Genomic DNA, 15,634 nt, shown 5'->3' with positions numbered 1-15,634 from the left:
CAACAAATATTTTTATACAGCAATTCATATAATAATACAGTCCATTTTCATCCATTTTTTTTTCAATTTATTCTCTGAAATAGAGTAAAATTCACAGAATAACGTACTGGCAAGTAACGTGGAGCAAATATTTCCTACAAAATATCGTTCAAGCAACAAATTCGCTTTATTTTCGCTTACATTCAACGAGGTAAATGAACACTCGTTGCACTCCACACTCAAAAAAATTTGATGATGCCAACTTGATATTGCGAAGCAAGCACAACGCTTCCGGCAGCATTTCATCCAACTTTCCCAAGTTGTATGCAATTCACAATAAATTACTTTGCTCAGTTGGCTGGAAATGGCTTAGGAAATAGAATACAAAAAAAAGAATCAAAAAGTTTACTTCAGAATCGATTAAAACTTTGCGATAAACAATAGAATCGTTTTTTCTTTCCTTCGACGGCAGAACAAATACAAATTGCGAAGCTAAGTTTGTGGTTAAGAATAAGAATAGTTTTTATTGATGAATTCATTAAAAGCCAGAAAGAGCGTTGAATATAATTGTTTGGACAAAAAATGTCTTTGTTTTTCTTTGATTTTTCTTTGTCGTTCACTTATTTTTAGTAGCAAATATTGGAATTGATTTGTTTACGAGGGGAATTGAAAACAGTGCTTCACTTACTTATTACATTTAAATTGTATAAATTTTTCCATAAAATGTATCCCAATGTTACAACCTAACCTCGAGAATTGGTGACCAAACAAATGTCTTTTTTTTTTACTTTCATCTCAATTTTATCAAAATTCGACCTTGCAAAAGCAACAATATGGTAATCGATTTTTAAAAGGGGTTTGTATATGGGATTTCTTTCGCATAAGTGTATGTTAATTGTGTGCACTTGAAATTTTTGTAATTATTTTTTTTTGTCTTTTTTCCGGTTTTCTTTAATCATTTTGACTAAGGAACATTTCATTTGACATACAAAAATATTTCACTACTTTTGCCCGGTTGACTGTCCTGCAAATATGGACAGTTATTGTTTCAACATTGGCTTTCGATTTGACATTCATTTTGCAATCTGTCTCTGTGTGTGTTTGTTTGTGACCTTATTTCTAGTTCCATTGTCAAAATTGTCAATCAAATCATCTCCTAAATATCATCAAAAATAAATTGGTGTTTTGCTATCGGCCAAACATGTGTTTTAAGATTGCTGAGCATCTCAGCATTTCGTAAGGCACGAATATATTCGAGCATATCGACGACGCATACAGTGGCGTGCAATGCTACGCGCAGCCGCAACGACTCGACCGGAATGTGTATGTTGTTGCTGCGTGCAGCCACATCAACTGAACATACTTCGGTCGAGTCGTTGCGGCTGCACGTAGTAACACACGCCACTGTATTATACAGTATGCGTCGTCGATATGCTCGGATATATCCGTGCCTTACGAAATGCTGAGATGCTCAGCAATCTTAAAACACATGTTTGCTATCGGCTAAATAATTGTTCTAATGCATTTCATTTTGTTGAATTATTATTTATATTATGTAATATGTTATAAACACGCTGTAAATAACTATACACGCACAAAATATATATATTCTCACCTATTGAATCATATCCATTACAATGGAAGTATTGTTATTCATTTAACCACTTGAAAATATTCATTCTGACTTCATCCATTTAGCTAAATTGAATTTGTATTTACATTTGCATTTAGTCTGACTAAATTTGTCAAAAAATGACGACATAAACAATCAATACACGCGATCTAACTACGGAGCTCATTCATTGAAAAAGGGTCAAAAGTTAAGTTAACATCATGTCTAATGGCTGAGATTGAGCGGTAAGTATGTTTCATAAACAGGACAACCAAAAATATTTATGAAAAAACTCGAAATATTTATTTATTTATGCACGATAAAACGGCGAAATATTTACGCAATATTTACGATAAAATGATCAAAATATTTACGATAAAGCTAAAAATCGCCAAAAAATTTCGAACATATTTTTGGAAAAAATTGAAAATTTAAGAAAGTTCGATTTTCTAATCACAAATTTTAGAGAAAATAAAAGTCGTTAAATATTCATTTTTGATGAAAATCAACTGAAATTATGTACGAAAAAATGCCAAAACCTTGAAATATTTTCGAAAAACTCAAAAATGGTGAAATATTTATTTAAATATTTTTTATTTAAATAAATATTTTTGGTTGCCCTGTTCATAAACATTTTTATTTTTCAAAAGGATAATACAGTTTTTGTCAATATCAAACCATTTAATTTTCGAAAGAAAAAATCATAGTTTCCACTCAAATTCACCCGTAGATATATGGAAAACACTTGATCGGAAATGAAAGTTTGGATTTGGGTTAATTGTAGCAATTAGAAAGCGATTAGATTAGATTTCACCATTAAAATTAGATTTAAAAAAATTATTATAAGATTTTAAAAGTAGTTAGTAAATTTTCTTCATTCTTTTTTGTTTTTTGTTCAAATTTGTCTGTCTTTTAGATAAAAATATTTGCTATTAATTTACATCAATTGAAATTGGTTGAGGAGATAAGGAAAAAAACAAACTTAGATTTAGGATACACTTCAACAAATACATACACAAATTCATACACATGAAGATTTTTCTTTTGTTATCTAGTCTAAATTATCTGCTTGAAGCATGCAAAAAAGAATCACTCAAAGCACTTGATCGGATCTGGAATTTTCGTTCTTGCTCTTGGTGTGTCCGATATATACTTTTGTTTGTTATTTGAAAACCGAATTATTCGGTAATCTTATCAATTGCATATTATGTGACATGGGCGTTTATTTTATCTCTGGCTCTTCGTTTCGCCAAAGCCGACATTCCGACTGGGCCAACGTTAGCACCTTGTGGCGATGAAATGGCTCGAAATGTGGCATTCACAGCGCCTTTCAATGCAGCAGCCGTTGAATCGCACACCATCGGTTGGCTTGAGCCGGATGGAATTTCAATCGGTTGTGTGCTATTGTACGGTGTTTGTTGAACGATCCATGGGTGTCGTATTATTTGAGCGGCGGTCGGTCTTCGATTTGGCACGATGTGCAGCATTTTCTGGATCAGGTCCTTGGCATCCAATGAAATTGTGCTCCATACCTGGACAGAAATGATGATTTATTGTTTTAATTTCTAATTTTCTTCATCAATTCAAAAGGTTTACTTACGCCTGATTCTAAATCGACATTTCCTGAACCTATGCGTGCAAGAATCATTTCTGGGCTATCGTTTGGAGAACTTGCGAATGGTGTTTTTCCCTCGAGCATGATGTAAAGCAGAACTCCCAATGACCATATATCACACGCAAGGTCGTAGCCCTGACGCTTCAACACTTCTGGCGCAACGAAATTTGCCGTGTAACAAGGTGTCATCAAAAGGCCATTTTCAGCTCTCAATTGCTTGGCAAAACCAAGATCGCACAATTTCAACGAGTCTGGAGTTTGATTGACCGACGCATAGAGTAAATTTGATGGTTTCAAGTCGCTGTAAAATGAAAACCGGCATAAATTACTTCAATCCAAATGTTATTGTTAGTGTGAGTGCAATTTCACACATACCGATGAACCACACCGTGTTCGTGCAAATAGGCAAGAGCTGAACAAACGGTTCGCAAAACAGCTGCGGCTTCACTCTCCGACATTCGTTTGAGCGAGAGGATTCGGTCCAGTAATTCGCCACCCTTCAGCAGCTCCATAACTAAGTAAATGTAATTAAAGTCTTCGTGCACACTGTACAGTGTGACAATATTTGGATGGTTGCCGTAACGCAGCAAAATTTCAACTTCTTCCCGCGAGTCACGATCGGCTTTACTGATTATCTTCACTGCGTATTGTTTGCGAGTGGCACGATGTTCGCATAAACGGCACACAGAAAATGTGCCTCGACCAAGCTCCCGTCCCATTTGATATTCATCCTGAAAATTTCCAGGATTCAGGCCGGGCATCTCGTTTGTGTACGGTGAAATGCGTGATGGGAACAACGGTGGATTGCCATTGTTTGCACTGGAAGCACTTCCGTTGTTTGAACAGGAACCAGGTACTTGTGGGGTATTTCCCGATATTGTATTTGTCGTGTTATTATCATTCGTGTTCACCGTGCCCGTACCACCACCGCCACCGCTGCTGCCATTTGTCATATTTTCCGATTCGTCCAGTAGACATGGTGCAATAAAACTAAAGCCACGAAAAATTTCTCGAGCACTAGCACTCACCGGTCCACCAGGGCTGTCCCGAGGACTTTTGCAGGTATATTCTGAGTCGAAGTAATAGGCATCATCACGAGAAACAGCAGGGATAAATGGAGGACGCACTTTTTTCAGCAATAAATTGGCCCAGTCGATTGTTGCGAAAAATTCATGCTTCTTTATGTCTTCAATTCCATTAGGACCAGCTCCAAGACGGTTGTTTGGCACTCGCTTGAACAAAGCACGTAACTAGTACAAAAAAGTAACATGATTAAACATTAATTCTAGGCAAATTGTATTTTCTCATAAATCATTACCAAAGACTGAGCTTCCTTCGAGAGGTTATCCGGCATTCCTAATTTGGCTTTAAGAATTTGATCCATAGTCTCTTGTCGAGTAGCACTGTGAAACGGTAGATTGCCAGTCAACATTTCAAACTAAAAACGAATTCAAAATGGAAGAGGAATGAGATTTAGAACGGGAATAAAATTATGATTGATTGAACGGAATGAGATTTCATCAACATTTTAATATCATTAGTCTACAAATTTTGGACAGTAAATCTTTCACAGTGAAGTAAACTTTTTCCCTGATATTTATTTGGTTTTACTTTGGGAGCGAGCTCTTTTTAACGAAATGCCACCGTTGGGGTTTCAAGGTTAACCGTTAACCCTCGCTTTTGTTGTTATATCTCTTCAACTTGACACGTGAAGAATATGTTCTATGCATAGAAAATCATTTAAACACTGCTTTTTGGATGAGGAATCCGATCAACTTTAAAATCCAAAAAAAACAATACTAGTTCAACCGCCACGCTGTCTTGTTGAGCGAAATGCAAAAGTGATTTCTTCTGAAGCGATTTTGCTGTCTTGACTTCTCAAATAACTTTTCTCAATATCAATCATTGAGTTGAGGTGTTGGTTTTTTGTCGTAAAGAATGACTACCAGCTTTGCCCTATTTGAACTTTTCATGATATTTGTACGTGAAATTTATAAGTCCATCTATTGAAAAAACCCAAAATCAATGAAAGTTCAAAGTTTTTCATAGATTATCTATGGTATTTACATGTAACACATACAGCGCCATCTATTGAAAAAAGTCACAATCGTGTCAAGTTGAAATAAGGCAAAATAACCCAGAAAATGGTTGTCATTCTTTGTAAACTAGTGTATTCCTACACTTAATTCATTTTGATTTAATTCAATTTGAGCCCACAATCTGCCAGCTACAGAAATACGCAGAACTAGCGCCACCTAACGAGCTTGACCTGTCAACTCATGTATATGTGCGCTTTGGTCAAACCAGTATTCAATAGACGGTCATATGGTAGGGAAAAACGTCCTGAGATGGCGCTAGTTTCTTCGTCATATTTTTACATAGAGATTCACGTTGCTGTCAGACTGTGTTTGAGCCATACCATAAGAACTCCAAAGGACCACCAATCCGCAGCAACATCATGTCCCTTCCTATTGACTACTTCTGGTGCCATGTATTCAACTGTACCACAAAAACTATAGGTTTTAGATCCATCTAGAGGGTGCTTTGATAAACCTGAGAAGATTGCAAGCAAAATTAATTTCTTAAAAGGATTAAAGAAAAAAAATATCATTGAAAGTTAGAAAAAAGATGTTAATCTCCATAATAGGCTCTAAAAAAGAGTAGCTAAATTGGTGCAAAAATACCCTGTTTTGAAAGGAACTAAATAAAAATAAACAAACCAAAATCGGTCAATGCAATGTGTCCATCTTGATCGAGCAAAATATTTTCTGGCTTCAAATCACGGTAGATGATTCCGAGGGAATGTAAATGGCTTAAAGCCAACGCCAGTTCGGCCAAATACATCTTGACATCTTCTTCAGTGAACATGACCTAGATTCCATGAAAAATCGTCATGCAAATCGTATGAGAAACACATTATAAATTATAATTTATGTTCTAGAGAAGCAATGATAAATTGAAAATCACCTCTTTGCTCAGCCTTGTGAATAAGTCGCCGCCTCTCAGAAAGTCCAATATGAGGTACAATTTTCCAGGAGTTTGAAACGCGTAGTGCAGACGCACTATAAACGGATGACCAACATCGGCCAATATGTTTCGTTCGTTTGTACTACGCACTCGGTCTTTGATTTTCAATGTTGCTTTTTTCAGCACCTATGCATTAAAACACGTACAAATCCATGTGAAAAAAAAATGATTCATATCAATATACTATATCGACTCACTTTCATTGCATACAATACACCTGCATCTCTCCCGACGATTTTACGCACAAGAAAAACCTTGCCAAACGACCCTTCACCCAGTACTTTAAGCAGCTCGAACTGGGATGGATCGGCTTTGTCATGACCTTCTTTCACAACATCTTTTAGTTCGATTTCATGTTCATTGTTGTGATGATGATTATTGTGACCTTGCTGTTGACTCAGCTCTTGTCGCGAACCAGACAGCGGTAATTTGACCTGTGGCGTAAGTATCATTTCGGTTTGATCGTTTGTGTTTGTTTGTAGTATTCGCCCATCGGCTAGCATGTGATGATGACTTTGTGTTTCGTCAATGGGCTCGTCGACAACCATCTCTTCATCCTGTTGTGTATGCGCCTGTGGAAGAAAAGGAGCAAAAAAAAAAGAAATCAGCGAAATGCGATAATTTTGTATTTAATTGGATGAGCAATAAATTGGTTCCGTGAATTAGTCGTCGATATCGATGAAAATTGTTGTTTGGAAAATTGCAAATCGATTACCAATATATGGAAAGCTACAAAAAACGCTCCACATACATATCCGACACTGGATATGGATGGGGAAAACTAATTTTCAGCTTGACTGGCTCATGCAGTCACAATTGCGTTTGTGTGGTGTGGAAATGTGATCATTTGTGAATTTTATCGTTTAAATTGGTTCAAGCGATGATTTTTGGCGTAACTTTCTCGGCAAACGTTCATTTAATTACAATTTTCAAAGTTAATGAGTTTCGCTTGAACGAAATGAACATTAGAAATTGATCTGGAAATTGGCAAAGAACAGCTCACCAAAAATTGGAGCAAAAAGAATTGGCGCAAAGAAAGCAACATCATAAAGAGCACAAAACCGACATAAGAATTAGAAAGGTTTGTGTATGCGATTTACGTGTTGTTTGCTCACGAACAAAAGGGATCCATTGAAGTGAAGAGTCCAGCGAAGAAGAGAAAAATTGGGTAAATATTGATTAGGGCAACAACGGCTAAAACGAGTATTTACGTGTTTTGAATGCCACCGTACGCAAACAAAATATTCAGATGTAAACTGAAAGTTCTAATAGACTCGATTTGACCGATTGCTTTGAGCTGGAGCGCACACACGCACCAACAACAAATTGGCTACATTGCACAAATACGAAAATTGAATGTTGAGTACCGTTTTGGTTTTCTCCCGTTGAATTGCATTAAGTACAAGAAAATGCTTTGGCAATGGATTTCAAAGACACTCACATAAAATTCGAAGAAATTTCATTAAGGTTTTTGCTGCGTCGCACACCGACCCAATCAAACGGTGTTTTTCTTTCTTTTTATTATTGAATGTGAATCGTTTTTCTCACATTGCTCTCTCTCTCTCTCTCTCTCTCTCTCTCTCTCTCTCTCTAGCTATGCCTGTGTGTCTCGGGATTTGACATCATGGAAACTGAAACATCTGTTTCAGCAGAAATGTTGTTTGTTCTCGGTGTGTGCGTGTGTTTTTGTGCGGTCTAGACATCGATTTTACTACATATCTCAGTGTGCACAACGTCACGTTCAATAAAAGTTCCACATTGTAAAAAAAAAACAGCAAAAATTAGCAACATTATGCTTGCATCAGAGCAATCAAGCAAAACTTTCACTGATTTCCCACGAAAAAACGCACCACTGACGCCAAACAAATGGGGACGCGACGGAAAACAATCAAAAGAAAATCAGTATAAATGACAAATAGCTCAGGGATTTGGCCAAGGATAGACTATAGATTTACAAATCATCGTACACATCCATCATTTAGAGGTTATTCGTGCTCTGAGACCGAAACTACATTATAAAATCCCTCCAAGTGTTTGAACAATGTGGATAGAACAACACCGTAAAACTTATTCGCTTTTCATTTTGGCCAAAATAATATGATAATTGAATGAGAATTCGAGTGAAGGAGTCTGTTATTATTCATAAGTAATGAATATGAGCATGAATAAGCGATGTTCATCAACCGAGCAATTGCGTGAAAGAAACTTTTGCATAAGATTAGTGTAACCGACTGATACTATCAGTGTGTCTGTGTTGTAAAAGCTTTCTCGCTTTACACTAATTTCCACAAAGAAAACTCGGTTATCTCTTATGAAATGGTAGTTCGATCGATCATCGACAACGTAACCAGCTTTACACACAAACCACAACCAAAATGAGTCATTTCCTTGTGTAATTTTCTCTGGAATCAAATATTTTGACTTGTAGTAACGGACCGCTGTTGTCTTGTGCAAGTTCACACAAATTTTGATATTCTATTTTGGGACACATTCTTTGATTTTCCAACATATTTTTTCAGAAGTAAAAAAAAATGTTTGCAATCAAGTGTAGAATGTAAATCGCAATGCCCTCAATCTATTTTGCAAGAGCCAAATAGCGTTAACAAAAAGAAAAGCGAATCCATTGTAAGAGGAAAAAGCATACTATATTTTCGATATATGTATACGATTCGTATATCTTGGAAGTCAAATAATACCACATATTAACGTTGAAAATAGAAAAAAAATGTAAGCTTTGGAATTGAAGGTCGTGTTGTGCATAATAACATCAACTGCCAACCATTTTACTCGTTTTTTTTTCTGCGGTTGAAAGCATTCACGGTGAAAAGTCAGTGTCGAAATACATACGACAAACAACGGAGGCGAGTGTATCGATTTTCAGTGTGCGTAATACGTGTACAGTTCTGAAGGAGATTTGAATCAAAATATCTCTACAAAATACTGATAACAAACGTGGGATGTCGTTTGCAAACGAAACAATACAATTGAGACATCTCACTTCGTGGGTTTCGAATATTAAAAAAAAATCCATCGTATTTTGCGTATGTACCGGATTAAGCCCAAACTGTCGAACTGTATCATTGAAAGCATTGCTGCAACCGAATATTAAAACCGATATTAAAACCATTTGAAATATATATCATAGCCGAATTAATTGATGGAATTATTTTTGAGATCGCATGCTTTCAATAACAATACGAATCGGTCAGTCGTTTCCCACCTATAATTTCTATTTTAACGCTGCCTGCAGACACTTGAGAATAGAATTATTTCCATTGACATGTGAACTGCTCACATTTCAGAGTATCAGTTGAACGTGTGTAGGAATTGCATGTGCCATTTCCGCACTACTCGCTTCAAAAGTCAAACAGAAACTCATCACAATGCGAATAATTTAGCACATATGTGTTGATAAAGTGGCGTTTTGTAATCTGCTCTGTATATTTGATGTGGGTTTGCACATACACTACTCAAGGATAGTTTCAATTTGAAAAAAAGAGAAGGTAATACGAAACGTGGCGCCGGACGGCAATAGAAAAAGAGGTCTCTCAAACGCTTCGAGAAATGGTATTCAGTTGGCTTAATCCTATTACAACGCAATTCGCCAAATCTTTTGTTTCATGTGTTGTTGACCGGGTTTTCAATTCGTCCCATAGATAATAGATTTCCACGCTTGACTCTTACTTTTCGTCTAACTCCTACTGTATCTTAACAATCATTTTATTTTACATGTCATTTAAGATTGCCTGTAAGTCGGTTTGCCATTACTTCTTTATTCATTTTCTTTGTGAAACGAGTCGTTTGAATCGACAATGAAATTTGTTTTTCCTGTTTTCTCTTCAATTCCGGAATGCGTACAAGCTCCTTATTTTTTGGATGCCATTTCTGCTGGTATTCTCGCACACATATAATCTTATTTGAAAAAAGGAAACATCCGTTACAAACACTCGACTGATTAAAATTCCAAAATGAGACAAATCGACCTCGGCGTGAGTTGTTGAAATTTTGGATTCGGATGGATCCTTTTTTATTCGCCGGTTTTGAGCATCACTCAAACCTAAAGAAAGATTTACCTCGGTTGTCATCATTGGTTTTCAAATTGATTGAACGGCGAAGCGAACAAACTTTTAATTTGATGCGTTTGCGTTTGCGTTTGCGTCTGCCAGACGCCGTCTGGTATTGGTTTTGTCGTCGTAGTCGTTGTATCGCATCGCGTGTGCTTAATTATAGCCCATTGTTGCGAATTTGAGTGGGATGAAAGCATTTCTTATTAGGGTCAATGAATTGACAGAAAATATAGGGGAGTCGTCTATCGAACGAACACGCCATGCAAATATTTAGAATCAATGGAAAATGGAACAGCATCTTATTTCTATTGGCATTTGCGTAGGCTACAGATCAATTTCAACTGTCGGATGTACAGTACACACGTGCATCAAACTGTCATCACAAGACATTCTCCTGTTGTGGAATATTCAACATAAATGCCAACGCAGTTTTACAACAGCATCAGAAATCATTTTGCCAACCATAACATTTGACTTTACAAGACATCGCCATCATAGCACAATAATAACAAACAAATTTCAATTCCATGGTTTTCACATTATGGTGGGAAGTGAAAAGCAAGACGAGAAAATAAACAAGTTCAGGGGTTGGATTTTTCTTGAGTGTGTGTAGTCTGGGATTGCTAACAATTTGCAATCTTTTATTCAAGTGGTAAAGTGGTGCTCATCAGACCGGATTATCATGAATAAAACTTGTTTCAATTTGTTCATTTCAACGGCAACCATATAAACTGCATTATGACAAGAAATCCATCGCAATGGGCAGCACTCAAAAACTCAAGTAACGAACAGTTTTCGATGTTGTTTTTTTTTCAATGAAACATTAACACTTTTCAGAAGAGTCTCGATTTATCCACGCTGTATTTTCCCTGTGCTCCTCTTCTTTCCCGTTGAAGAGATAATTTTTTCTTCTGCAAAGGAGGTGAAATGTTCCGCGCAATAAACAGAAAATTCTTGAATGATTCCGTTGGATTTGTTTGCTCAATTTTTTTCCTCTGTGGCTGATGGGTAGCCGGCGTCAAGATAACATCCTTTAAAGTATCTCATTTATCATCCATCATTCAAGTTGCCGATTCATCAAAAATAACAAACGAATTGGAATCCATTTTGGAAATCATTATTCAAAATAAATTGCGATGTAGTGTAACGGAAAGCCTCTTTTATGCGTTCATCTGAATAAATCATTAATTTGGACGATTGGATTTTAAAGTTTAATTGGAATCATTTCATTTAAGTTAAAATATGAATCCAGTGACTGCGATGAGGGGTGTATATCAAATTTGTCGAACTTAGCAACCGGCTAATGATCTGTTCATCTCTGTTTTGATCTGATATTTACTATAAATAGCTTCATTAGTGCAATTTTCTAGAAGATTTCTTCAAGCGAAGGGCGTCGAATTAAATTTGCCTATTGGAATTGATTACACGTCTCAACGTCGGATGTGAACGCTTTAATTATTCTGCTGTCGTTCAATAGAGACGCAAACATTATTTTCAGCATCCAATTAAATGTTATACATTTTTCCTTGATGAAGGCCAGGGTAGGATGAATTTCAAGCTGTTAAATGTTCCAGAAATAGCAATAACCGTGGGTATTGATTGGGTGTCCAATGTGTGAATGGCTCGTTTGTATTGATTCGATACTATCGAAGCGAAAATGTGGATGATTTCAACGAAGAGCTCAATCAGCAATATGCTTTTAAAAGCATTGAAATTCAATTCCCGGAAAGTGCTTTTTGTTGCAAAAAAAACAGACAACAAAAACACAAAGTAAGAATGCGTCGCGCGCATTATCCAAGGCTTTTTCATAACATGTAGCAAAAAAATCTTTCACTGTCTTCTTCGCTCCTCCATTTTATAAATCAATAGAACACTTGAAAACTCAAGATGAAGAATGAAACAGTTACTTCAATAATAAAACAATGAACGACTTTAGGAAAGTCGAAATGTTCTGTAGAATGTTTTGCGTCAATAACGATAACCATCCAAAAGATAGCCCATAATTTCCGTCATTTCAAATTACAATCTGACAGTATGGAAATTGGTGTTCTATCTGATTTTCGGCTATGTATCTCCGTCGTAAAAAAACGGGAAATAATAGACACGAGCACCATCATTGGCTTGTAATAATATCCCATTAATTTCAATGAACAGCCGATTTAATTTGTGGTGCAACCGAATGCCATTAACCTCTCATTTCATATGTTAAAAAGCGAAGTCATTTATTATTTTGTGAAGGTTAAGAGCCACGTTTTCACGGGAGGGACCATAGCTCCTCGATTTGGACATACATCTGTGCGATATTATGTCTTTATGCATTTCGTTTTTATTCTCGTTCCTTTCACTCATCACTTTTCAATAGGTTTTATTTTTGCATGAAAAAGAAGTCAACATTTGGCTTCTCTGATTCCAACAATTCAAAGTATCTTCGGCAATCTTCTGCTGAAAGCATACAACAAACAAGGGGCAGAGGGGAAAAGAGATTTTTTACACGGTAACAATTGCGGTTGATGGGGAAGGAGATAAAAAAATGTGGCGGAAATGTATGTTTTACTGATGCTTGGGCTGAGTTGAGCTGTGCTGAGCTGAGCTGAGCTGAGCTGAGCTAAAAAGAATACCTCCAACAGTGATGTGAACCTGTGCCACGAAAAATGAAATAATACGAGAAAAAGAAATGGTCTTTCTCATTGATTTTATTACTCGGAGTAAGAAAATGTGTGCAGATTCTAATGATAAATTTTCAATTTGTATCAACGTGAAAGACACTCTATTCTTCTTGTACCAGTAAATGCTTCAGTAGATTTGTCGTGTCGTTTTTGATGGTACTCAACAAATGTAGCTCCTCATTTAGAGCACTCAAGTCATTTTTCTTCCCTATTTTTTTTGTCGTCAAGTGTCTGACTTCAGTTGGTGTTATATTATTATGATGGAAAAAGAAAATTTCGGTTGATCCAGTCTAGGCGCTCAACTCCTTCAAGTCATTCGCTCCGCTCTTATCGAATGCTCGGAAACAAGCATTCATTTCACATGAAACGGTAACACAATATACTTGGAACTGTCGACATTCTTTTTATTGATCGAAACACATAAAATGTAGGTAACATGTTCATTTGATGTAAATATGATTATTCGCTTTTTCGCTTGGCTGGTCCTTTTACGAAATGGAAATGGCAACGTGTAATAAAACCGACAACCACTCACTATACCCGTTATCTAACGTGCTTCGCTCATACACACATAGTACACCGATGCAAAGATAATTCGCAACACGATTTCCATGTAAAAAGTTGACAGATTTTTTGTTTGCTCGCCATCGGATTAAACACACCATACGTGCACCGATGTAGACAGGTTGAATCACTTGTTTCATTTTTGGCAGTATTCTTTTATTTTGCCTTTGTTATTTATCTCGTTATATTTTTTTTCGCTTCTTTTTTATTAGTCAGACAGCATGAAAAGTGTTCATCGCGTAACAGTAACGAGGTGGACGATTACACGAAATATGGCAGTGTCATGCCATTTTCACTTTATGTAGGATCATTCACTAAAGCTCTTCGTTAGCAGTGAGACACAATTTTCGCATTTTTATGTTAGGCAATTCATCATTTCACGTATTTAGTTGTATTACTGATTGCGGATTATGTACGCTTTGAAATTCAAATCAGTCCGAAATGCCCATAACAAATGAGTATAAAGAGAATTTAGTGCAGAAACGCATTTTTACGGAAAAAGGATTTATTTTGGGTGAAATACGGTGCGGCAACTCAATGCCCGCACAATCGTGACCAAGGACACAATGAGCGAGAATAAAAAGGTCACAACGACTTTTGAATGTATCTAACCGGTACTAAAAGCGCGAAATTGCATAACAATCAAGCAATAGATAAGAAACGAGAGGGAGTTTATGCAAAAGCACGACGCGCAACTTCCATTTAACCTACATATTTTGGAGGTGTTAAATGCTCAACTCAGATCGGGATTAACATTTTAAAATAAACGTGAAGTCAATTTTTGAAATTTATAGATGTGTTACAAAATCAGTGACACTGATGATTCACAGTTAAAATATTGAATGAACGTTTTTTTTGCCAGATGGTTGGCTAACTACACGGATGTCTAGATGTGATTGATACGTACAAAAATTATCTCATAAATGAGTTGAATTGAAATCCATCTAGGTAAAAGCATAAAATTTTCAATGGCACCGCTTCATCTCTTATCTCACTTTTCCATTCGGTTTCATATTTCAATGGATTTCTACGAATCGCGGGCACATGTATTGTGTTATAACTGTTGAACTACTAGCGCCGATAGTTATTACGTGTATACATTACGAATTGGCACTCGCATTTAAGTAAACTCACTTGATTTGAACTCGGAGTACGTTCAATGCCGTAACAAAAACTGAATGGAACGTCTAAGGTGATGCGTCGGTGACAATATGAACATGGAATATGAGCGCGCCATTGCGCTGTTGCTGTACACAATACCGATTCCTGAAAATCCCGAAATGAATTATAATATTTTATTCATGTACAGTACATACACATTGAATCGAATGATCATCGGTGTAAACGAAAAGGCTAGTCGCCGTTAATATTCGTATCATAGCACGATATGAAGTTATTAAAATGAATCGAGTTCATTTTTCGTATCATTTTCTTCTATTCTATTAATTCCATTGAATGGCATCAGTTCTATGGATTTCACCAATCAACTACACCAATTCTATTATGAAACTTAATTCGCTAAATATTAAAAGTTTTTTGTGACCGCATAATCCTTTCATTTGCTCGCGTTTCCGCAGATCCGCTTCGTACTTGCTCAACTTTGTTCGTTAATCTACATAGAATTTGATAGAGGATTCACATTTATGAATACGCAACTATTGGATGCTTTAACCTCGACGAGTTTGTGTGTGGAAAAGTAGAATAAGGATGCGCCATAATGGTAGTGATGAACAGACGTGTGCAAGGGGGGGGGGTATTCCGGTTTTACCCCCCCTCTAGGATTCCAAAATGTGGACCCCCCCAGCGATGTGGAAAAATTTACACTAGATAGAATCGATTTTCAAAAGTGAGGACCTTTTTTTTTTTTTTAGGTCTTCACTTGTTTTTGGACACCCATTGGCAAAATTTTAGACCCCCATTGTGCAAATTTGACTGTTTTACACTAGATAGAATCGATTTTAAAAAGTGAGGACCTTATTTTTTTTTTTTTAGGTCTTCACTTGTTTTTGGACACCCATTGGCAAAATTTTAGACCCCCATTGTGGAATTTTGACTGTTTTACACTAGATAGAATCGATTTTCAAAAGTGAGGACCTTTTTTTTT

At 36.4% G+C, this 15,634-nt stretch overlaps 1 protein-coding gene across 3 annotated transcripts in view; it reads right to left on the bottom strand.

Moving 5' to 3' along the window:
- Nucleotides 1–471: 471 nt before the first annotated feature.
- LOC129565904 (ribosomal protein S6 kinase alpha-3) overlaps nt 472–15,634 on the bottom strand; it is a 26,263-nt gene continuing 11,100 nt past the window's right edge. For all 3 annotated transcript variants that reach the window (XM_055441228.1, XM_055441237.1, XM_055441248.1), the window contains exons 3-10: nt 6,431–6,805; nt 6,174–6,359; nt 5,927–6,077; nt 5,626–5,759; nt 4,525–4,644; nt 3,582–4,456; nt 3,192–3,507; nt 472–3,123 (exon numbers count right to left, since the gene is read on the bottom strand). In XM_055441228.1, the coding sequence (XP_055297203.1) occupies nt 2,797–3,123; nt 3,192–3,507; nt 3,582–4,456; nt 4,525–4,644; nt 5,626–5,759; nt 5,927–6,077; nt 6,174–6,359; nt 6,431–6,805 (2,484 nt within the window). In that variant the 3' untranslated portion in view covers nt 472–2,796. The remainder of the gene's footprint in view (nt 3,124–3,191; nt 3,508–3,581; nt 4,457–4,524; nt 4,645–5,625; nt 5,760–5,926; nt 6,078–6,173; nt 6,360–6,430; nt 6,806–15,634) is intronic.

This window comes from Sitodiplosis mosellana, unplaced genomic scaffold, assembly GCF_009176505.1.
Source record: "Sitodiplosis mosellana isolate CC-2019 unplaced genomic scaffold, AAFC_SMos_1.0 Smas_scaffold_1, whole genome shotgun sequence".
In the NCBI taxonomy this organism is placed as follows: domain Eukaryota; kingdom Metazoa; phylum Arthropoda; class Insecta; order Diptera; family Cecidomyiidae; genus Sitodiplosis; species Sitodiplosis mosellana.
The sequence above is the reverse complement of the archived record's forward strand: the minus strand, read 5'-3'. Positions and strand labels throughout refer to the sequence as shown.